At 41.7% G+C, this 23,902-nt stretch overlaps 1 protein-coding gene across 1 annotated transcript in view; it reads left to right on the top strand.

The window, feature by feature from the left end:
• Nucleotides 1–6,540: 6,540 nt before the first annotated feature.
• kcnn3 (potassium intermediate/small conductance calcium-activated channel, subfamily N, member 3) overlaps nt 6,541–23,902 on the top strand; it is a 61,623-nt gene continuing 44,261 nt past the window's right edge. Inside the window, exons 1-3 of the mRNA XM_086311710.1 lie at nt 6,541–7,033; nt 7,650–8,770; nt 22,460–22,555. Coding sequence (XP_086167836.1) covers nt 7,676–8,770; nt 22,460–22,555 — 1,191 coding nt within the window. The 5' untranslated portion in view covers nt 6,541–7,033; nt 7,650–7,675. The remainder of the gene's footprint in view (nt 7,034–7,649; nt 8,771–22,459; nt 22,556–23,902) is intronic.

Below are 23,902 nucleotides of genomic sequence, written 5' to 3'. Positions count from 1 at the left end.
ACAAGGCTACACCTGCCCAAGAAATAGTTCTAGTGGCGGTCACATAAAACCACAACGTGCAATACATTTCAGCTTTTTATGCAGTACTGGTAAGCTGATTTTGCTTCTTTAAGCAAGGCCAGCCTCACTATTTCCCCTGTTTCCAGTCTTTGTGCCATGCAAGCACAAGCAATTTCATATTTACTGGAGAGACATGAGAGTGGTATCGATCTTCTCACTCTCATCTAGCTATCCCTTCTAAGTACAGGACTTGAATGGAGTACTTCTTCCACCCCTCTTGTTGTTGAAAGGGAGACTTAACAGCCAGAAGATGTAAAGGGAACAGCAAACCAGTGTTTTCTGAATGAATGGACCTGTATATTTCAGCAACAGGAAATAAAATGTGTAAAACAAATATGAGTAGGTTTGTGAGAAATATGAAAGGAGGAAATGCATGTGTGATTGCTGCTTTGTGTGTGTGTGGAGGGGCAGAGGGTCAGCTGTCCTTTCAGTTAGAATCTAATCAGCCCCTCTCTCTTTTCACTCATGAGCTTCCTCGTCCAAATTCTCACATTTCCTCCACATCGCTTTCTCCTCCGTCCGATTGCACATTACTCCCATCTTCCATTTCCTCTTCCACCCACCTGCTTGTTGTGTCATTTAGAAGTTTTATGTGATTTATACAGTATCATTTCCTGTAGTCGGGCTTTTATGTGGCTTTAAACTCAGAGGGAGACCAGGAAGAAAGATGGATTGGCAGAGTGAGAACTCATCTGTACGCTACAGCGTTGGCATAGCAACTGTCAACCCACTTTATTATTTCTCTTTGTATTCTATTATTCACTTTCTCTTTTACATATTTCTCACACCATACATATGACACATGCTGCAGGGCAAGACTGTGGACTAACCTTTTCATTCAAAGGGCCCATCATTTCTCTTTCTCGTGACTCCCCACTCTCCATCTTTTCCTCCTGCCCCCTAACCGCTGCGCACAATATTAAGACTTGTGAAGGGTATACATTGTGGCCGGCCACTCTTCCCATTTCCTCTCAGTTCTAATCTCCCTCCGGGCCTCTGACACTCCTTTTTCCATTTACCAAGCTTCACTGTGTTGTGTTGCGTTTGTCAGACTCCCCCTCTTTCTCTTTCTCTTTTTTGTTTTCCAACTTTCTCGTCTGTGTTCTGCTGACCAAACACCTGTTTGAAAAAATCATGCCAGAACATTCAGGTTCAGGTGGGATTAATGCTGTTTTACATAATGTACTTAAGGGTTTTATTTCAGCAGATGAGATGAAACAACACATAAGAGAGAAACAGACCGACTTTGCCGGTTAACGCTCCTTCACAATCAGCCTTCGCACCGTCTATTGTGTCATTTTAATCGCCTATTTCTAAATATAATACGGTTGTTTGAAAAAAAAAAATAGATCTGTTAAATTTTGAGGAATTGTAAAAATGTTCTCGTCAAGAACAATTTTTATGCAACATGACATCTGAAGGAATAGTTCAAATAGTTGCTATAAAGGATGGAGCTGGAACTGAAAAGCGTTTGATGAAAGACATAAAAGACGTGAATTATATTAAAAAAGATTTGTCGAAATTTTTAATAGAAACATTTTTGCAGCTTTGCATTCCTCATTTGAAACTTGAAGCTTAATCATAAAACTCGCTTTCTACACTAAAACCCACATATCCTTTTTTTCCCCTTGTTGATCTAACTAACTCTCACTCTTAGGCTGCAGCAACCCCATAAATAATCAAATAGATATTATTTGTAGAGGAGCATGCAACAAACCCTTACAAATAATGTGTTGAACCAGCCACTTTCCAACCGTTACCCACAGAAAAAGACACTGGTACAAGTCATGGCAATGAAAATCATGAATAAAATATCACATTTAGAGCATTCAGACTGGACAAGATATACAAATACAGAGGCGTACCGAGAGAAGATTCAAACTTAGATGTATAAGGTCACCATCATTTTCTGTATCACTGAAGGACTACGGTCTTTCTTTCACAGTGAGCGCACAGTGAGCGAGGTGTTGGTGTATGGCTGCTGCTGTATAAATACTTGGACTCATCCTTCACATGCTATGATTTGCTTTATTGATGTCTGTCATGTTGCATAATGGCAGGATAGGCTGACCTGTCATAAGGAAACGGTCTAATCCACTCCCACACAGTTCTGTGTCTGCTCTCATCAGATTATACCGTACCCAGAAAGCCACAGCCTAATGTTAAACCGATTAGGCCAGGTAGAATAGTCTAATTATATAAGATTATACCTGAGGATATACACTTGGCTGAATTGGGATTATAACCTGATAAGTCTATAGGAATCAAATCAGAGAATCCCAGTGGAAAATCTAGTATAAGTAGTCTCTTATATATTGCAGATCTTATAGATTTCTAAAATTATTTTCCTGTAGAATAACTTTAATATGTCAGTGATGTCATGTAACAATCTAAAACCCATTGCCCAGCAGGAATATCATTGCAATAACACAAGTAGTGATACTCGTGTTATACTTAACCCTGGTCAATATGTGGCTATCATCCATGACTATGCATGGTACCTTGCAAGAGGATACATTTGAGAAAAAATATATCCATCTAGATTTCTTGAAGATGAAACATTTTCCTGGTGCTTTATAAAAGAAAAGTGCTGGATGCCAAGACTGCAGATCATCACAGCTTTACGGAGTCTGACAATAGAAGCGGCACAGCAGCACAAAATGAGAGGACAACAACTTAACGAGAGGACTACAGGAGGAGAATTCAAAAGATTCTCAACCAGACCACAAATTTCTGCGTGTTAAAAAAAAAATCTGCATTAAAAAATATTTTGACACAGAAGGAATCACAACTTGTTTTGACCATCCCACGTGGTTACACAAACTACACTTTTTCAAGTTTTCTTCTGATATATCCTCATGATCCTGACACTCAAAGTTTGTCAGAGAAAAAAGATGCTCTGGGAAAAAAATAAAACCAGGTTTTGGCTTTAGATTGTAACACTTGGAGTTGGAGTAAGAGTGATTTGGTCACAGTTTTTAACAGAACCTAAATGTGTTTTTCAGCTCTACAATTTTCATGTGGCTCTCCTCCGCACTTAAGAAGTTATGACGCATCATAATGCTGGAAAAAATAAGGCTCACAGAAAGTGCCAAATTTCAACTTACCTCTAATGTGTGCACTTTTGGGACTGTAACTTGGAAAATATTCACAGTAAGAAGTTATATCTAAGGAAACTATTCTCTCACAGTTGTCACAAAATATACATACAGTACTGTGCAAAAGTCTTGAGCAACCCTTCATTCTTCGTATCTTGCTTTCAAGGCACCAGAACCTCACATTTTTTTAAGTGGTCTCGATCAATAGTTCTCTTTGGACATTGGCTACTTTTTCATTTTTTCCAGTCCCATCCTTATAGCCGAACATTTTTTGTTTGTTTGTTTGAAAAAAATCACCTAGTTCAAGGGATGAAGCAGTGTTGCGTCTACACAGACAACACACAACTTAGCCAACATTTTTCCCAAAGGGCTGTGGGCTGAAAAGTTGTCCTATTTTAGCTTGATGTGCAGTGTGTCCTTATAATTCTGAGCAAAGTGGCAGCCTTTAAAAAGCTATCTACACCAGATGAAAAGTACCTGAAAGTCGTTTCCTTAAGCAATAATAAAAAATCCCTCAAAGATCTGACACAGGACCAGAGAGATCCAGCTCTCCCTTCAGTCGATGCATCTACCATTCACTGAAGCCTCATCAGAGATGGTCTAAATGGAAGGGTGGCTGTCAAGAAGCCGTTCTTACAGAAGGGCAACAGGGGAAAGGCTGAGGTATGGCAAATTACAGGAACTTCAATCAACAGGATGGAGTGCTGAATTCAAATGCAACATTTTTGGTTTACATTATTGTCAATATGTCCAGAGGAGGTCAGGAGAGAGGTACACCAGTGTGTGTTCAGCCATCTGTTCATCACAGTGGAGGCTCTGTTGTGGTTCGAGGCTGCATTTTAGCCAGTGGTGTTGGAGATCTTGTTGAAACTGTTGGAATTATGAATGCAGAAAAGTACCATCAGATTTTGATCCACCATGCAGTGCCACCTGGAAAGCATCTGATTGGCAGCAGCTTCATTCTGCAGCATGAGAATGATCCCAAACACACTGCCAGTGCAGTAAAAGCCCAGATAGAAAAACACACAAAGGAGAACTCTTAATCGTACCTCAACATTATTGAGGCAATGTGAGATCATCTTGACAGAGAAGAGAAGAAAACTCAGCCAATATGAAAGAAAAAAGCGAGCGTTGACTGTCCTTCAAGAAGCCTGGAGAACTGTTTTGGAGACTACTTAAAGACAACTACAAGAAAGTTTCCCTAAGAGAGTTCAGGCTGTGCTAATGAATAAAGGTGGTCATACTAAATCCATTTCAACCTCATTAGAATTGAAAAACGATATTTTTACCTTATATAGTGTATTTCCATGTAAGTCTCTGAACCCCTCTGAAAGGTGGCTCAAGACCAGAGATGGGCAGTAACGCGTTACTTGTAACTTTTTTCAAGTAACGAGTAAAGTAAGGGATTACTATTGCAAAAACGGTAATTAGATTACCGTTACTGTCCCGTAGGAACGCTGCGTTACTGCGTTACTAAAACCGTGATTTTTTTTGCGAGAATGTCTCATGACAGTGACATAAGCGAGTGCTACGTTCGTGGCAACAGCTGTGTGCAGATCAACAATGGATAATATATCCAGTACGGGAGAGAGTATGAGCGTGCAGCGTTTAAAGCGTGGAAGTACTGACCTTACTTTGAGTTTGATTCCATAAAAGGTGACAAAAACATTAGTGTCCGTTGTGCATGAGAAGAAAACTTCTTTTTGCAGCGAAAATAAACCCCTAAACTTCCAAGCAAGCGCTGAGTACGCTATGAGGTAATGGGAAATTCACAGAGAAACTCGCGGATTCTTCCACTGACCGCTGCGGCACACCTGCACCAGGGTAAACCTCCGCCTCCCCTACTCCTGCTTTACAGGTGAAAATAGAGCAAAAGGACCGCTAGTCTTTGATTTTATTTATTTTCTGCTGTGTTTTACTTGCATCTATTTGAAAGACTGAGTGTAAACACATAAAAAAAATTATTTTATGTGCTGGAATGTGCAGAAAATAGGTTTAAATGTTAAACAAATTTCTTCCAATCTGAGAATGTTGCATATAATTAAATTTTTGCTTGATGCATAAAGTTATAAGGTTAAAACTAATAAAACAAGTTTTAAAAATAGACTTTTCCATTTGATTACATTTTGCATGATGGATTATGCAGAAAAAGTAGAATTAGGCTGAAAGATCTATCACTTTATCACCTATTCAGGTTGTAAATCGTGTTTTTAAAAAGTAACTAAGTAACTAAGTAATTAATTACTTTTGAAAATAAGTAATCAGCAAAGTAACGGGATTACTTTTTTGGGGAAGTAATCAGTAATTAGTTACTGATTACTTTTTTCAAGTAACTTGACCAACACTGCTCAAGGTTCAAGGTTCTTTATTTGTCACATGCATAGTTATACAAGTATAACACACAGTGAAATGTAGCCTGACACGCTCCTCGACATGTGCAAAAAAATTGGGGGGGGGGGGGGGGGGGGGGGTGTAGAGGAAAAACATTATATATATATATATATATATATATACATTGGGTGAATGTGCAGTAGTAGCAGCAAGCAGGAGAATTCTGTACATTAATATGAATAGACATCTGACTATTTTACAGGATAGACAATATAAACATATTTAAAATTAAAGGAATTGAAATGTACATTGTGCCTTGGTTTAGTGTCTGGAAGAGTCCTGACTCAGTCAATTATAGATGATGTGAGCGGGCGGGTGTGTGTGTTTAGGGCACGGATGGCTTGGGGATAGAAGCTCCTCTTGAGTCTCTCTGTCCTTGCCCGGAAGACAAGGACAAGACAAGGACAACATACCAGCCAATGGTCTCAGATTAAATGTATCGGCATTATCTAAACTGGTTTTCTGAAAGTAATTCGTTTCACCTTATAATCAATCAAAATTTGATGAAATGATTTCAAACATATATTGCATAAGCGATGTTGCAGGATTGCTTTTATAGACCCGCATTAACATCTATATTTGTCTTAGGCATGTGTCTCCCCTCCACTTCAGTTTTGACTTACACGTGTGTTTGTTCTGGAAATGTTTCTCTGCGTGTTTTTCTGACGTGGAGTTGGCGGTCCCAGCATCCTTCAGTGCCGTGTTCCAACAGGTGCCATAAAGAAAAAAAACAACAACAAATGGCTCATATAGTCTTTATTACAGAGGCAGCAGCTACGAATGCCACACGGATCACTGGTTTTAATAATAACCCCGAAATAACCCGGTACAATAAATCTAGACAACCGTTTGGTGGCCACATCTTAAAAATCCTGCCACCTGTTATTTCGCCTTTCCGACTCCGTCCAATGGGAGTGAGCGGCAGGTCTGGAGGCGGAGAAAAGAGGGAGAGAAGTTGGAGGAGAGAGTGAGAGACAGAGTCGGAGAGACGGAGAGCCGTAGATTGAGTGTTTGTCGGTGGAGTCACATATTAAATCGCAGACTTTACAGCTCATCTGGGGACTCTTACTTCACATCCACGCCGTCGTCTTTCCCCCCCACCACCTCCTGTTTCATGCTGCTTACGTGCAGCCACAGGTTGACCGATTTATCCGAGTCACCATGGATTATTCCGCTTCATCCACTGCCGATTGCCACTGACAGGATCAAAATGGGAACGATCAATACATCACCGATGACTGGGAGAGAGACAAACTGATCTTATCAGGTGAGCGGAAGACGGAGCCATCATCAGCGGGGAAGCGACGCGCATTTTCGAGAGATAAGACCTGTGGAGGACCTATATGAAGGGAGACGAAGCGAAAAGATGATGGGATGGCCGTGACAACATGAAAAAGAAAAAGTGCTGTGGTCTGCTTTCATCCAGTCCGTGATTCGACACAACTAACCTGGGGGAAAAGGGACCGAGGCAGAAGAGGTCGGAGGTAGGTATATGGGAAACAGTCAAGGAGGAGATGGGTGGTCGTGAAGGTGTCTGGTTATATCATACTGAAAGTAGGCTGTTGTTTTGGATCAATCAGAGGATACTAAAACGCAAGCCAACTTATGGTTAACTGAGGCTTTCGCACTTCTGCTCTGATCTGGAATTATTATCCTTTAGTCTCTGAGGCTGATCTCATTTTCATAGTGTAAAGCCAGAGGATTTGCACCATCCTCCTGGCTAACAACACAGATGACATTTATGGAATAGATTGCTGGAAGCACTGTGGGATGTGAGAGAACAAGAAGACACTGGGAAACCGAGAGGGGAAGCGCTGAGAGAGGCTGACTGGGCAACTGACTCAAATGTGACTCAAGGAATAACATATTCCCCAATTATGACCACTTGTCTTCACTCTGTGTTCCCTCTTTGTCACACATCCTCAGCTTTTGGAGTTCAGTCTTCTCCCTCATTTGTTTTAACCATCCATCACAATGTTTTCCTGCTCCTTCCTTTGTTTTTTCTGTATGTCCTTCATTACCACATTACGATAAGGAACCTGTATTCTCTATCGTTTTCTCCGCGGGCCACTTTATATTTCCTCTCTTTTCTCTTCCTAGACAGGTGTGCGGCCACAGCTGTGATCATGGAGCCTCCCCCTTCTCTGAGCTTGGCTCTGCTAGGAGGGAGCGAGGATGAGGACCAGCGATTCCTCCTTCCCCTGGGCAGTATATCCCATCCGTCCACTGCTGGCGCCCAGCCAGGATCAAACCACTCCAACCACATGGGAGGATCAAGCCTCGACCGTCTAAACGGCAGCACCTCATCCCCCTCGCCCGCCACGCCCAACTTGCCCCCAGCATCTCTCCCGAAGTTACCACTTTCCTCCGCTGGAGCTCAGCCTTTGCCTCCACCCATCCCCAATGCCCTGCACCCCACCAGCACCCCACTCTCTTCCTGTCTGGGCTCACAGCACAGCCTGAGTGGGGACAACTCCCCAGTCTACAATGCCCTTTTTTACTCGTCCCATTCGCCATCCATGGAGCGGGAGAGGGACAGAGAGCGTGACAGGGACAGGGAGAGGGGGTGCAAACACAGACAGGCCAGCCCTCTGGTTCACCGTAGGGACAGTAACCCCTTCACGGAGATTGCCATGAGTTCCTGTAAGTACACAGGTGGCGTCATGAAGCCCCTGAGCCGCCTCAGCGCATCCCGGAGAAACCTAATCGAGTCAGACAGCAGCAGCGAAACCAAAGAGGGCGCCGTTTCAGCTGTTGCTGGCGCAACTGCTGCTGGGGGGCATGACCGGCAGCGAGAAGCCCCCCCTACCTGTTCGGTGACCCAGTCCTCCACCAACCAACCCCCAATTCAGAGCCCGCCAGAGATTGTGATTTCATCCAAAGAAGATTCCCCGTACCTCAGAGGAGGTTATGACATCACCGACTCCACATCCAACCAGATGTCCATCTACCACCAGAACCACGCACTAGTGGAGAGCAGGCGTTCGCAGTCAGGGAGGGGCAGCAGGCAGGGAGGAGTTGGGGCAGTGGGTACCGGGGCCAGGGGCAGCACCTCCAAGGCTCCCAAACGAAAGAACCAAAACATTGGGTATAAACTGGGGCACCGCAGGGCGCTGTTCGAGAAGAGGAAGCGGCTGAGCGACTACGCCCTGATCTTTGGAATGTTTGGCATCGTAGTCATGGTGATTGAGACAGAGCTGTCGTGGGGCGTGTACACGAAGGTGAGGGACACAAATGAGTGACACTTAAAAAGACACACCAATAAAAAGATCACTTGTGCTTAGTGCTGGGGCTGGGCCATGTGTTGAAATGTTCTAACCATCAATAAAATTAATTATTTCCTGAGTTGAAATCTTAAGGAGGCAGACCACAAAATTAGAAACATAAACTGACAGCTCTCCCTCAGAAAATACTGCCCAGAAGTCATCTAGTCGCTGATAACTGAGCGCAGTCGTTGTCTTTTGGGAAACCAAGCTGCACTCCAGCCATGTCTTAGAAAATAAGCCTGATGATGACATAGCACAGTGAAGAGGGTTACCTCAGCTCACACTTGAAAATTAATACAAGAAAGCATGCGTTAGAAACTTGGAGTGTGGACAAGCCTGTGAATTTATCAGGCAGAGGGGTCTAGAGAAAGACATTATGAAGTTCCCCTGTGGGAATTGTAGGAGCCAGTGTCTTTAGCTAAGGACTGATACTCACAATATCTTTGCCTCTGCTGCTTTAGTTTTGGCTGTTGTTTTGTTTTAATTTGTCTGTCATCAATCCCCCCAGGCTTTTAGAGGTATGACACAAAATTACCACAGTGTCACGTTAATGTAGCTGCATTGCATATGCGTAACAATTATGAAACAAGGCTGTCGTTTCCCAAAAAGTTGATTCTGTTCATCTGGACGTGGCGTTTTCAGTGGGAGAAACCTTTTGTCACTCATCCAAGTGACTTCTTCAGTCTGAGCTGACTACAGGTTTCCCCAACCTTATAAACAGTGCATTTGCATAATGACTGACGGCTGTCATGTATGTCATGGTTATATCTCTGGTGCTTATCTAGAATCTCCTGGGTTAACTTTGTCTTATTTGGGCTTTTTTGCCTTTTGCTTTTTTTATTTTTTTATTTTACAAGCAGCCCATAAACACTGACAGGAAATGTAGGGGATAAAGAAAGAAAGAAGATTACATGTCCCAAAGGTCATCAGGCAGATTTGAACATTAGGTAGTACAATTACTGACCCTCCAAGTCACTAGGACACCCCATTTTTTACCCGGTTTAGGCAGTGCAGATGAACCTTTTAGTCACTGAATTCATGATTGCAACAACTATTGCAATGACCAAGCTTGACAGTTACTGCTTTTGGGTGATGTAATGCAAGGATGCTAAGGACATGGAGGGGGCAGATTATCAGAAGGAGGCCAGGATCTCATTTGTTTGTGTAATGGGGGGTGTAATAAGCTGAATAGGCCCCTGGCTGCTGTTCTCTGTTTATTTTGTGTGTGCGCGTGTGTGTCAGGAAGCCTCGGACCATGTTGTGCTCACCTTGCTGTGAGACACTTTTGTCCTCATTCTAGCCTCCCTTTTTTGGTCAGAGATATGACACAGGCTTTGCTTTCTTTAGTTCATAAGGTGGAAACATGACTTCTGCTTATGCAGCTTGTCATACATGGATCGCCAATGATGTGAAATAATCTGTGAGATCAGCTGAGTGCACAGATTAACAGGTAGCTTGTTAGAATAGCCCAACTGGGTGTGTTTCCCCATCTTTCTCACCCTCCTCCTGTGTTTCTGTTTGCAGTCTGCGATCTCCGGACTCTTTCTGTTAATGCCGTTGCTAGAAAAATCTCCCTGCTGTGTCTTTTCTTCTACTTTACAAAAATCACTGCTTTAGAGGTCCTTTTTTTTATTAATGAAAGTGCACGGTCTCTAATTCCCTTTCAATCCCTCCTCTTCTCTTTTATTCTCTTCTGTCTGCCTTTTCTTTCTTTTTTCCCCTGAAGGAGATGGCAGAGACTTATGCCCTCTTTTTCTGCCTGGGCCTTTTCTATTTCAACTCCACGCCTGTCTCTTTGTCCTGTTTTCTTCATTCCTTTCTTTCTTTCTTTTTTTTTTTCCTCCTTCACTATCTCTCTCCCTCTGCTCCGCTGCTCTTCCAGTGGGCGTCAAACTGGGGGAGTGTGATCGGAAGAGAGAAGCGGCTGGGTGAGAATGAAAGTCTGTGGAAGGAGAGAAAAAAAGGAAAAAGGCGATAATGAAAAGCCTGATTTAGGTTCTTAAGCTACAATCAATTTAGCCCTCATCTCAAACAGGCTGCGTTATCTATCAATACGAATCAATGGAATGAGTGAATTCGAGCAGGGTAATCAAAGTGTTTGTCAGCACTCTCACCATATTAATTAATTTCTGATCATCAGGGCATATTGGGGGGAAAACAAATCGTATATGAAATGTAGCAAAACATCGCGGTCTGTCTTCAGCATCTTGCATTTCTAAAGAGAGAATCCAGAGAGTTAAGTGTGCATCAAAATTCATCTTAAATGGAGACTGTAAAATTTTCTGTCTTCTTTATGGCTGCGTATTTGGTTTGACTCCAACAGACACTGGAGTCCCATCAGACAGCTAAAACCCTCACTTAGATAATTGAGGTGGATAGAAGCCTGCTGGCTGTTGTGGAAAAAAAAATGGATTGAGATCCCGAGGATGAAAGAACAATCGTGCTGGGAAGATGAATGGGTGGAAGGAGGAGAGGTTCGCGCGCTGCTTTAAACGAGTCTAGGGGGCGAGGTTTGAGTGATTTCTTCCATTGATTATTGATAATCACACCCACGCACATGCACCGTGCACCTCCGCATACACATGCTGTGCAAACTGCTTTATTGAAAATGGATGCTGCCTTTCAGAGAAGCCATCCTTGAGAGCTCGTGTTGAAATACGATCGGTTAAGATCATTCGTCATAGATTGAAAATATATAATGCACGTGTATAAATATAGCCTCTTAATGGCTCCTTTAGGTCTCCCTTCTTTGACAATGGCTACAAAGCAAATGTCACTGTATACTGATCAGTCTGTGTAGCTCTACCTAAGCTTCTGCACTTTTTTTCTGAAGGTCCAGCTGCTCTAGCTTTTCTCCCAAAAATAGAGATGAAGAATAAGAATGGAACCAAACAGAGTTGGCTGGATTGTGTGGAGCGTGCATGTTTCTGTGTGTTGGAAGGGTAAATGGAGAGAGGTTAACTGAGGAGGACACAGTGTTTCGTGACTGTGGGTATTGTGAGTAAGCTATATTCCTGTGCAGAAACAGCACAAACCCTATCAGCACACATCTAAGACTTTTCCATTCATTGCTGTGCAGCCTCTATCTTCAGTTATCAGCCTTTGCAATTTAAGTTAAGTTCAAGTCCATGATGAAGGCCACTTCTGTAGGACAAAGTTTGATTGCAGATAAAAATTATTATCTTGTACAGCCTTCAGCGCTCTAAGGCACAGCTGTAAATTCCTGCATTGTAAATATTCAGGCACGGTTGTTGAGCCTAGATAGATTATGTAGAGAGAATATTAAATGATGAAATAATTCATGAATGTGAAATAATTTAATTTTTGGCTCATGGTGACTTTTTGCCCAAAAGGCTTCAAAGAAAAAACCTGAGCCTTTAATTTGTTGTCATGCATTTTTAACTCTGCATGTTCTGTGACCTCTCCTCATGATCAGTGTCACTGCCACACACCCAGGATCGTGACATGTCAAAATGTTAACAGCAGTGTGAGGACAGCCTTCTATATGCTTCTATTATTATTTTGATGAGGAACAGGGGGTCCTGGTCTGACACGTGTCTCTGTCTGAGAATAACTGGGGCCCTTGGACACTTGGGACCTTAGCATGTGGGCTGTCACAGTCAGATCAATAGATCTTTCACAGAGGCTCACATAGCTCCTCGGGGCCAAGCTCCAAGCCACATTTCAGGCTTGCAACGCTGCTATTCTGAGGCGATGCCCTGCAGTTGTTGACTTCACCTGTCACACTATCAATGTGTGCATTTGGCATGTGTGAGGGTATCAAGTGTGAGTATGTACCCTCTGTCTGCTTCTCAACACAAGCATCAGCAATGCTGCCTCCTATTTCCCCTTTGCTTCCTCGATTCCTTCCTTCCTTTCACTGTCAGAGAAAGTCCCTCCGTTGGCGAGTCTTAAATATGCCTCCATCCCCCCACGAGAGTCATTGCCTTCTCAGCAGCCTTAAAACCTCTTCCTCAGTCCCTCCGCAGGACCACCATCCCTCCCGTTCTGCCCTCGCTCTGCTATCTCTGACATTTACTGGTAGACCTTTCTGCACATTTTCTCTGTTGGTCCACTTACAGTGGCTGCACGCTGCTTTAGAGACAGTACATGAGGTCGATCAGGGAATTAAACTCCCACCATATTCTCTAAAGAAGCTATCAGCCATCTCTGCATTTTTGTGCAACTGCACCTACTCTCCTTCTCAACCTTCTCCCTTTTCCTTCAGTCCACACTGCCTTCATCTTCTAGATCACAGACTTCTAAGCGACTGTAGATCCCAGAGGTCCTACAACTAACAGGTACAAATATGCTTGTTTGAGCATAACAAGGCTAAGCAACCTCTGGCTGTATGTGGAAGTGCTGGTACTTACATGGTTATGTTAAAACTTGTGTGCTCTGATGGTAAACATTCACGTCACAGGGTCTCCTCTGTGTACACACACACATATGGAGTGTGTGTCTTTATGTATTTAGCTCTGTCACGTTAGTACCCATGGATGCACCTGCTAATGTGTGTGTGTCCACATCTCCCTTTGTCTGGATTTAATTGAGTGTGTATGGCCGTAATGGTGTATGCCGATGTGCATTCGAGTGTATGCGTATGGTGCGTGTGTGTGTGTTTACCCTGGAAGGGTGACATCGCTTCTGTCTATTGCCTGTTTCCCTGGAGACTGATTGCAAGAAGGCATCACTCTGACAGGGAGAGACCCCCAAGGCTAAGGCATTACATCACACGCAGACACATGTGCACACACGCACATACTCATTACAACCGCGTGGTAAGTGACACGTATTTTCTCTCATGTCTGTGTCAATAAGGTTGAGGTAGGGGCAATTGGGGGAAACCCTCTAGATACTACCTGTCTGTGTTTGTGTGTGTGTCTCCCTGCTAATTGAACTAAAGAAGCTCAAAAAGCTCATTATCCCTGCATGTTGTCCACAGAGCCAGTGATCAATATACGCTAATCACACACTTATGCACAGCTGGCTAAGAAAGAAAGGAAAAAGAAGAAACACAAGCATATGTAAGTTGTATTTCCAACAAAGGAGCACCAAAGAGCCAATCATCAGCTTCAAAACAGCCAAACCAGGAATCATGTCAGTCAGTCTGGGCCCTGTTAACATACGTAGGATATCTTTCTGTTATCTGGCTTCACTTACACTAACATTGGCAATCAGGCTAAGCGGTCACACTAGTGACAGTGCTTATTGACTCAATTATCAACCTAGCTTCGAGCACGTTCACATGAAAGAGTGCCATTAGTAGCATCTGACCAATCACAAACATGGATGCGTGAACTGGCAGCAGAGCGCCTGGTTTTACAAAAGATAAAAATATAATAATACAAAAATCTGAAGACGTTAAACACACAGTGCAGATTGAAACCGTCGCGGTAGTTGAAGGCAAATCAGCATGAGCATGAGTGTCTGCAGCAGGAGAAGCACTGAACTGTAGACGAGACTTAAATAGTGCTGTATGCACGTGCGAGTGTTTTAACTGCTTTAGTCGGTAATGAATGCTCGGTCATTAGGGCACAGGACAATCTGTGTTATTCCACCAAAGTAATATTGAGATGTGCATGAGATAGTTTTAGTGTGTATTTTTTCTGCTGCAGCCCTGGTGCAGTTTAAGGCTCTGAGAGTAGCCGAAAGACTAAATATAAAAACAAATTCAGTGTAGGAAAATACAATTGTTTCATCTAAGAATCTTCGAATTCTTATTGAATTTTATCAGAGAAACAAAGACTTTAGACACTGTTAAAAAACTGCAGACCCTCATGTTATCCTTCCACAGAGTCCAAGAATGGTGACATTACTTTGTAGGTGGTGATTTTATACCTCTTGATTTATAATCTTGAACATCGTTGTATTTTTACTCAGTTGTATATAGTATTTGTATTTGTATTCTATTTTTATCTTATTGTATATTTATTTTATTTTATTCTACTGTATATAGTATTTTATTTTATTCTATTCTGTACAGTTGTGTACTGTATTTATTCTTATTGTATTCTAATTTTTGCCTCATAACTTTTGCACTGTCCACTTCCTGCTGTGACAAAACAAATTTCCCACGTGTGGGACTAATAAAGGTTATCTTATCTTATAACCCACTCCAGAACAGGTCATATCAGCAGCAGAAGTTACCATGACGATGTCCCCCAGTAGCAACTGAACCACTTTTTTAATACTGAAAACCCCGAGTTACATTTTGAAGTTACCTGGATAAGCCCAAATCATGCTTCCCAGTTTTTGCAGAGATGGACGCACAGTTCATTTTCACAACTGTTTAAAAAAGTCCTTAATTTAAATTGGTGTATTAAACCAAATGTGTGCACATTTTGGAAGTTTGCTTACTTCTGTAAGCTTGAAGACTCAATGGACTGTTTTTACTTAGAAAACCTTAATTTAGCCATGCTGAGTTCATTATTTAACTGTTTAGGCTTTGATTATGGTGGATGTGCAGTGCGGTTTCTAGTATCCATGTGGCTAAAAACAGTGTATTAAATAACCTCTATAACTAAGTCTTCTGCAGCCATTAATGAAGTTCAGTCATTGTTGTTGGTGGGATGGGCCAGAGGCATCGAATAATGTTAGCACCGTGGATTGAGCCATAAATTTAGCTGTAATCTTGTGTATAGTAAAAGTAGAACATGCAGGGAGTTTTTTAACACCTTATTTTGAGACTATTTACCAAACTTTTTTTTATCTGCTTTGTCTGTTTTCATCACATTTGAATGGTGTTTTATGTCCCAGTGGCCATTGAAGTAAAAGTCATGCCTCTCCCTGTTTTATTACGCAGTTATACAGGCTTATTGACCTAAAACAGTCAGATGCACAAGATATGGTCTATATGAACCATATCAACCACTTTTGTGTGGGACGGTGAAGTGTTAGGTTAACATTCACCCATTTTTTATCAACGCTGTTATCTCTGAGGTCAAAATGCTTCTATGTTTATGTTCCAGTTTCCTAAACTGTGCTTGTCCAGGATGAGGGTAAAGCGCAGCCTAACCCGAAACAGGTCACAGGTGACTCTATGAATGTTAAGAGGTTAAGTGCGACACAGAAAATTTCCCTTCAGCTTGCATATATGATTTGTGGTAGGGAGCTGCATGCTGTTTCCATAGATGAGCACCGCTAAAGCACAGGTGTTACTAAGAGCATTTGCAATGATTGCACTTTTCTCAGGTCTCACTATAAGCGATGGCAGTGTGTTATTGAGCCTACAGTAAAAGTACTATTAAAACTAAAGCAGCCAAATGAAATTCAGCCATTTATCACTTTTTTTTTAATGAATTACACCTGTGTTTGCACATTGCTCGTTGCCTGGCAACCCCACTGTGACAAAAATCCAGTTGGTGTTATTCATCACGAAATCACTTGATGAGCATGTAACTCAATAAACAATTAATCCTTACATTTCTGTTTATGAGCAGATTAAACCTTAAATGCATTGCTTTTCTCTAACCAGCAATCCAGCACCAATACGAGGCAGGTTAAGCCACGTATCAATATCATTCTGCTTGCAAACATAATTTAAAATAACAATACCAAATAAAGTTGAAGTCTGTTTTGATCATTTGTTTCTACAGGCAGCCTACTCCGTCATATGCTGTTGTAACAAAATCCTTTTGGAAGCAAGTTTCACCAATCAGCACCTGTCTTATTAACGCAGCTGGGAAGTTACTTCGTCTTAAAAAGATTCAGACCAAATCGAGATGAATCAGAAGAGGCGTTGCCAACACATTACAATCGACTTTTATTTCAAGTTAAACTGAACAAAAACTAGCAAACAATCCCGAATATGTCCTCAAATGAATTCAATTAAAGTGAAACTTTTCATTTTTAGATTTTGTTGTACTACACACACTTCGACACACTTAATGTTTACAGTACGCCAAGAAAAACTACGACTTTGCAACATGTAGACATTCCTGCTACCACACAGAAACTGATCCTCGACTATTAGCTGGGGTCAGTGAATTAACATGATTGGTTCATTTGTTTCCTGATAAAGGTGATTGGCTCTTTGGAGGGAGTGGTAGCATCATTGTATTCAGCACTCTTTGAGTGGCATGTCTCTCTCATATAAGGTCTGTAACACTGTATGGACTGGGATCTACAATCCAAAATTAGTCAGCACAGATTTACTTTTTATTGGAGAAAAAAATGGAAAAATGAACAAAGCTTTTTGTCATTTATGAAATTTCTACTACAGGACATTAATGAAAAAAAAACACTTTGAAGAAAACAAGGAAGCTGAGAGCTTAATTGAATTACATGATTTAATTAGACAGGGTGTAATATTGTCTCATGGTATATATATTTAAGGATTAAACAAATCGTAGGTAAGGAAAGAAAGCCGTCAGGACACGCCCAGAAATTTCCCTGCACATAATCCGCCTGTGAAACCGCAGCTTGTCATTAATTAGTGAGTGCTAGAGGTGCCGGCAGGTGGGAGCTTTTTGAACTTTGGACAGACCATTACAGTCGTTTCCCCCACTGCTTCCAGCCTTCACGCTAAGCTGCTCTCTCAGCAAGATAGCAAACATTTTCCAAGTGGCAGAAAGTTAACTTGTTCCAGAAACATCACAGTTTCAAAGCTTTTTAACTTTTTTAATTAAGGCACAAGTCCTGCTTGTTGTAAGGAATCATGTGATGTAAAGTTCATCATCGACCCGTGTCTGCAAATATGTGCACAGGCTCTAGAAGTCGAAAGGAGCGCGCATGCACAGAGTACAGACTGTAGCGCGTGTGCAGTACGTGCGTGCCGTCAAGCCTGCATCCCACCAATTTCGCATCTGCACTGACATTAAAGTGAAGCTGCTTTTCTCTATAAAGACTTTAATGCTGGCGCATTCATTTATAATGCAAACACTTGAATCAAAAGGTGGCACTAAAAACTAATAGACCCATGCCAGCCTGTTAGAGTTTAAAAAAATCATGACTGTAAAAAAGCTGAAATGAACAGAAGGCGCGCCAGTAGGCGCATATATCTCCTTTTTGCAGTTAAGTTATTCACTATACAGGTGGAATAAGTGAAGTGCAAACAGGCAAACAAAATGCTTTTGACAGTGTAATGAGACAACTGTCAAAAAATCCCAACGACCAACAGAGTGCTGGGTGTAAACGAAGAAAGCGAGAAGGGAGACCGTAGAGAGAGAGAGAGAGAAGGGGGACGTAATCTCCCATCACATTGCAATTCACTAGTGTGACTGTGTTTAAACAGATATGGTGCTGAAAGCCAAGAGTGAAACCAGCATTTTTCTCATTAGCACAACAATGTTGGCTTCCTTTGCACCTAGTTTGCTTCAGTGGGTACAAATGAGATGTTAGCAACAGTGGAGAAGGAGACCGAGACAAGACAAGCAAGCACAAGCAAATAAAGACAGAAAGACAACAGCTTCGGGTAAGCTGATAGAGGAAATCAGTGCGAGGCAAAGCTAGATATTTTCCCAGTGTTGTGCGCTGGCTCATAAATGCACTGACATGAGTGACAAATGTGAATACATCCATACAGCATGTGCATTTTAGTGTATTATATGAACGGCGGAAGGGGAACCCAGCCTCAGATTCATTCTCAGATTGCTCTAATTACAGTCAACAGAGGAGCACGTCAGTGTGTATTAACCAACTAGACTCTGTGCGTGCTTCTGTGTGTTTGTTTGACATTGAATTAATACCATTAAGGCCACGAAGCATAGACAGAGACCCTAAATAAACACAATAACACACTAACACACTCTATTTTCCAGCAGGCTGAGTTGCAATATATATTCATGAACCCAAAATGCAATGTGGATTCTGTCTAATAACACCACGGAGGAAAGACTGAGTAATATGTGTCTAAACTCAGAGTGCAGACCCGGATTAAAGAGTGGTGATTAATGCTCAACAGTCTCCCACTTTACCCCCAACCTACCGCCTAAGTCTTAAGGTGGCTCAGGTCTTTCCTGGCGGAGGACATAAGGCTGTTGCGCTCGGTGTGTGACCTTGCTGGTCCCGCCAATGTGCTTTGAGTTTCTTATTTTTTCTTTTGATATGCGTGTGTCTATTCAATTGTGCATTTCAAAACACAGACCTTGAGCTGATGTGGACAAATGAGTCGGATTGGCAAGCTTTATTTTAAAGAATTAGAAAATGAATCAAGCTGACCGGTTTGTTTGAGTTTCTGAGCTTTTGCTTTTATGTGCTGATTTTTTATTTTTATTTTTGCCTTTGAAACGGAGCATTTGCAATGAATGAAAATGTAATGAATTCCTTAAACCCATCCAGTGTACTGCTATGAAACAAATGCAATTTCTGATAAAAGGTCATACACTTAAAACTTGTTTAACTGGTGACGGATGAAAAGGAAGCGTGAAAGCAGTGTAGTTTGATCTGAAGCTTATGAAGTTTTTATAGGTTTAGTAAGTCTGTGGATCTGCATTTAATACTGTTAGCAAATGTACACTGAAATCTTTCTTTCTCACATTCATCCACTGATTCATTCCTGTATTTACGTTATATTAACACAACCAGATACGTCATTATCAGTATAGATGTATTCTCCAATGGACGACCAGACTCTCCGGAGAGCAGCTAACAAATTAATCGAATGCACTTTCCCCTTTGAATCTCTTTGTGTAGATCAGATGTGTGTAGCCCAGTGTATTCTGACCAAATGTACAAATGTGTTGTGTACCTGTGTGCAAACATGCGTATGATAGCACACGTAAGTGTTGCTGCTCTCGCAGTGTGAAAGGTGAGGGGGTTAGAGAAGCCAAATAAGTGCTATGAGTCGTATTGATTGGAAGATACTGGGCGTTGATTATAAGCCCTGTGAAACCAGACAAGGAGTTAACGCTCGACTGCAGAAAGATATTGATAGGCGAAAAGCAACCATTCAACTTCTGTTCTTTGAAACTGGCTTTTGTTTTGTCTTTGCTGAGAAATTGCAACAACAGTGCTGATGCTATTTTAGCAAAGGAGTGAGAGAGGAGTGAGTGAGTGGGACATCTGTGAAACCAGCCTAGTGACTGAGTCTGGACATTCAAGTTTTTTTTAAGACTGTTGTTTTAGGTGAAGCAGACTGAACTGAGTGGAAATAAAATCAGTGTAAAATCAAACACACAGCTAATATAAAACATTTTTCAAGGATCAGGATTTGGGCTTAGTTACAGAAGAGGTTCTTTCACTTGGTTCCAGTGAACCAAACTCTTAATGCTTCAGCATAACAAGACATTTTGGACAATTTCATGCTCTTAACTTTGTGGGAGCAGTTTGGTGATGGCTGTTCTTGCTGTTCCAACATGACTGTGCACCAGTGCACAAACCAAGGTCCATGGACATGGATGAGATGTTTTTCTTATTTTTTGTTTTGTATGTATGCATGCACACCTGTTCAACTGCTCATTAACATAAATATCAGCCAATCATGTGGCTGCAGCTAAATGCATTTAAGCATGTAGACATGTACTCATAAAAGACAGGCTGAGGTTTAAACTGAACATCGTGGGGAAGAAAAGAAATTGATGTGACTTTGAGTGGCACGATTGTTTTTATCACACAGTATTTGAAAAACTGCTGATCTTTTGGGATTTTCCTACATACATCTGTAGGGTTTACAGAGAATGGTTTGAAAAAGAAAACAGCCAGTTAGCAGCAGTTTGGACAATAGAAGAAAAACATAGCCTGGTCTGATGAGTTTTGATTTCTGCTTTGACATTTGGATGGTAGGGTCATTCGATTGTCACAAACAGCATAACTGTATGGATCCATCCTGCCTTGCATCAGTGGCTCAGGCTGCTGGTATTGCTGCTGACCATGTCCATCCCTTTATGACCACAGTGTACCCATCTTCAGAGGGCTCCTTCCAGGAGGATAATGCACCATGTCAAAAAGCGCAAATCATTAGAAATACCGGTTTCTGGAACACAGAAAGGAGTTCAATGCACTCAAATGAACTCCACAGTGAACAGATTTCAATCCAATAGAGCCCCTTTGGGATGTGGTAGAACAGGAGATCCACATTGTGAATGTGCATGTGTGATGTTATCATTGTAATATGGAGCAAAATGTGTTTCCAGCACCTTGCTGGGTCTATGCCGTGAAGAATTAAGGCAGTTCTGAAGGCAAAAGAGGTCCAACCCAGTATGAAGTGGGTCTGAGTGTATATATAAACTCACCGGCCACTTCATTAGTAAGATTTGCTGTGGAAATTCTCCCCGTTTCTGATGCTAACTTTGAATTAACACGTTGAAGTGCTTAAACACTTTTTTGACTGCACTGTGCTAAGTGTTGTGGAGGGGAATTATGGTGTGGGGCTGTTTTTCAGGGTTTGGGCTTAGTGTATGAAGAGTTCCTTTCACTTAGTTCCAGTAATACAAACTCTTAATACGTCAGCATACCAAGACATTTTGGACAATTTCATGCTCCTAACATTGCAGGAATTTGGGGATGACCCCTTCTTGTTCCAACATGATTGAGCACCAGTGCACTAAGCAAGGTCCATGAAGACATGGGTGAGCGACTTTGGTGTGGAAGAACCTCATTGGCCTGCATAGTCCTAACCTCAACCTGATAAAACACCTTTGGGATGAAGTAGAGCGGAAACTGTGAACCCATCAGTGTCTGACCTCACAGTAGAATGGTCAAAAATTCCTACAAACACACCCATAAACCTTGTGGAAACTCTTTCCAGAAGAGTTTAAGCTGTTGTAGCTTCAAAGGGTAGGCCGACATCATATTACACCGTATGGCTTAAGAGTGGCATGTCACGCACGTGAAGACAAACAAGCGACAAACATCCATTGTTTCAGACAATAGATGAACCAAGAGACGGCACCACAGCCCAGCATCAGATTAATACGTATTACTTTGAACTGTGAATCATGCTGCCAAACATAAAAACATACAGAGTTGGAAATAGTCATAGCTCCCCTCTTAATCAGAGGGGAGCTATAACCTTGTTCATGCAAAAGTTCACCTTGTTCATGCAAAACTAAATTTTGATGGCATCTCTTGTTGTAGCAGGTACCAAACTAGTTTTGTGACTGAAAAGCATGTTTAGTTTTCAAAATATCCCATGCCTATGGATGCACTCTGCACTATTAAAAATCACAATAGCAGTAGCACATACTCACACAGCCTTGTACGTGTTATAACTACCCCTTACTTTTTATGAAGATCAACATCCATAGTTAGTTTAAATGTTAAATAATTTTCTTCCTATTCAACCATTAAACATTTCAGTCTCAAAAAACTGCATCCAAATATGCACATCGCTCACTATAATAATATAAGCAGTATAAGTAATAATATAAGTATAATAATATAAGGCTATGTAATAATATAAGGCTAATTGTGTGTGCATGTGTGTGCGTGCCAGTCTGTGTGTGCTTTAGCAGAGGTCAGTGCGAGGTCGTTCCTGCATGCTACGTATTGCTAGTCAAGATGACTGTTCGTGGCAGGTCAGAATGACCCTCAGGCCACGGAGAAATGTCCCGGCGCTCCCGAGGGGCTGTTAGCGTGTGTTGTCGTCCGTCATTGTACTCTGAATATTAAACCAACCGTCATGGCAAAGTCAATCTGTGCATATTACATTTGTGCTCTAATGTCGTGTCTCCAATGATAAGTGTTTCAATTTTCTCTCTACAGAGCTCCATGTACTCTCTGGCCCTGAAGTGTCTGATCAGCCTGTCCACTGTCATCCTGCTGGGGCTCATCATTGCTTACCACGCGCGGGAGGTTCAGGTAAAACATATGTGCATGTGTTGTGTCTCGCTTTACTGATCCAGACAAAAAGATGAAGTTAAAATGAAAAAAAATCACACACACATAGCAGACTGTAATACAACAAGTTGCTATTAAATCTCTGGGTAGGCAATATCTCTTTTGCACTACTGGACAAAGAAAATCCATGATAACCTTTCTGCATATTGTGATTCAAATTAAGAGGGAACCAGACGTCTGCACCTCCCCTGGGCTTTGCTTCCGGGCTTTAGAAAATTTAGCTCATAATGCCAGCCTTTGGTCAACAAAGGGAGTCTGACAAATGAAGGTTTGTACCCCTTAAACCTGCACTTTTTTCTACTGGCCGGCCGGGGGCAACCCCTCAGGTCACAAAAAGAAGCCTGATTTTTATTGCAACATACAACAAAACAAAACTCCTTTCTTTATTTACAGCCTCAGTAAACACGTTCTAATGAGTGGCGTCAAGTCTTATTTTGTAATTTATGGTCCAATTTAGAGTAAAGTAGTCAGTCTGGAGCATCCTCAGTTCTCACTCAGATATGTCTTTTACATACAGTCTGAGGTCTCTTCAGGACAGACGGAGTGACTTGTGTAAGATGTTATAAAAACCTAAGAAATCCAAGGATGGAAATAAGATGTGATGCAGTGGGTTAGGCAGAGAGCTGTCAGTTTGGAGACCAGGGGTTGAATCCTCTGTGACGCCAATAGCATATGATGAGCCCATGCACGGGTGTCTAGTTTAAAGTTCAGGCATTTCTTTTTCTTTTTCTAAATTTCTACATTTTAGAATCTGGGAAGTTCCTGAAACGGCAGCTATGTTTATTGTGTTTCTCTTTAGGAGTGTTTTCTTGTGAGCCTCATCTGTGCTCTGTCCAAATTGTACACATTATGTTATCATCCCTTAGCCCTCTGAGACAGAGGGACCCAGATGTGTGTCGAATCCAGCCAATTAATGGCATTAATGACAGTCTTTGTGGGATCAACAAAACAGTCTTTGCGTGAAGTACATACACACTGAATGTTAAATACATATTCAGCCAATTACAGCCCTGTCATTCAATAGCTGCACAAAAAGCACAAATAAATATGCAAACACTCACACACGAGTCACACAAACACAGCCTTACAACCCCTTGTAAGTTTGAAATGATCAATCAGAAAGGCTTTCATGCTTCATGATATCTGTTTTGCTGTTTTGTCATTTTACTAATACAATGGTAGCAAAGTCATTTAGCCGGGGATTTCATCCGAAGCCATTTGCAATCGATGTGCATTGACTATTTATGGGAGCCTTGCGGGAATCAGACCCAATGAATACCCCCACACCAGCTATTACACCCACCAACG

The sequence above is a fragment of the Aulonocara sp. 'chitande type north' Nkhata Bay genome, linkage group LG11, assembly GCF_057382095.1.
Source record: "Aulonocara sp. 'chitande type north' Nkhata Bay isolate Kocher_YH1m ecotype deep benthic linkage group LG11, A_spYH_male_GT1.1, whole genome shotgun sequence".
Taxonomy (NCBI): Eukaryota; Metazoa; Chordata; class Actinopteri; order Cichliformes; family Cichlidae; genus Aulonocara; species Aulonocara sp. 'chitande type north' Nkhata Bay.
This window is presented reverse-complemented; position numbering and strand designations above follow the sequence as displayed.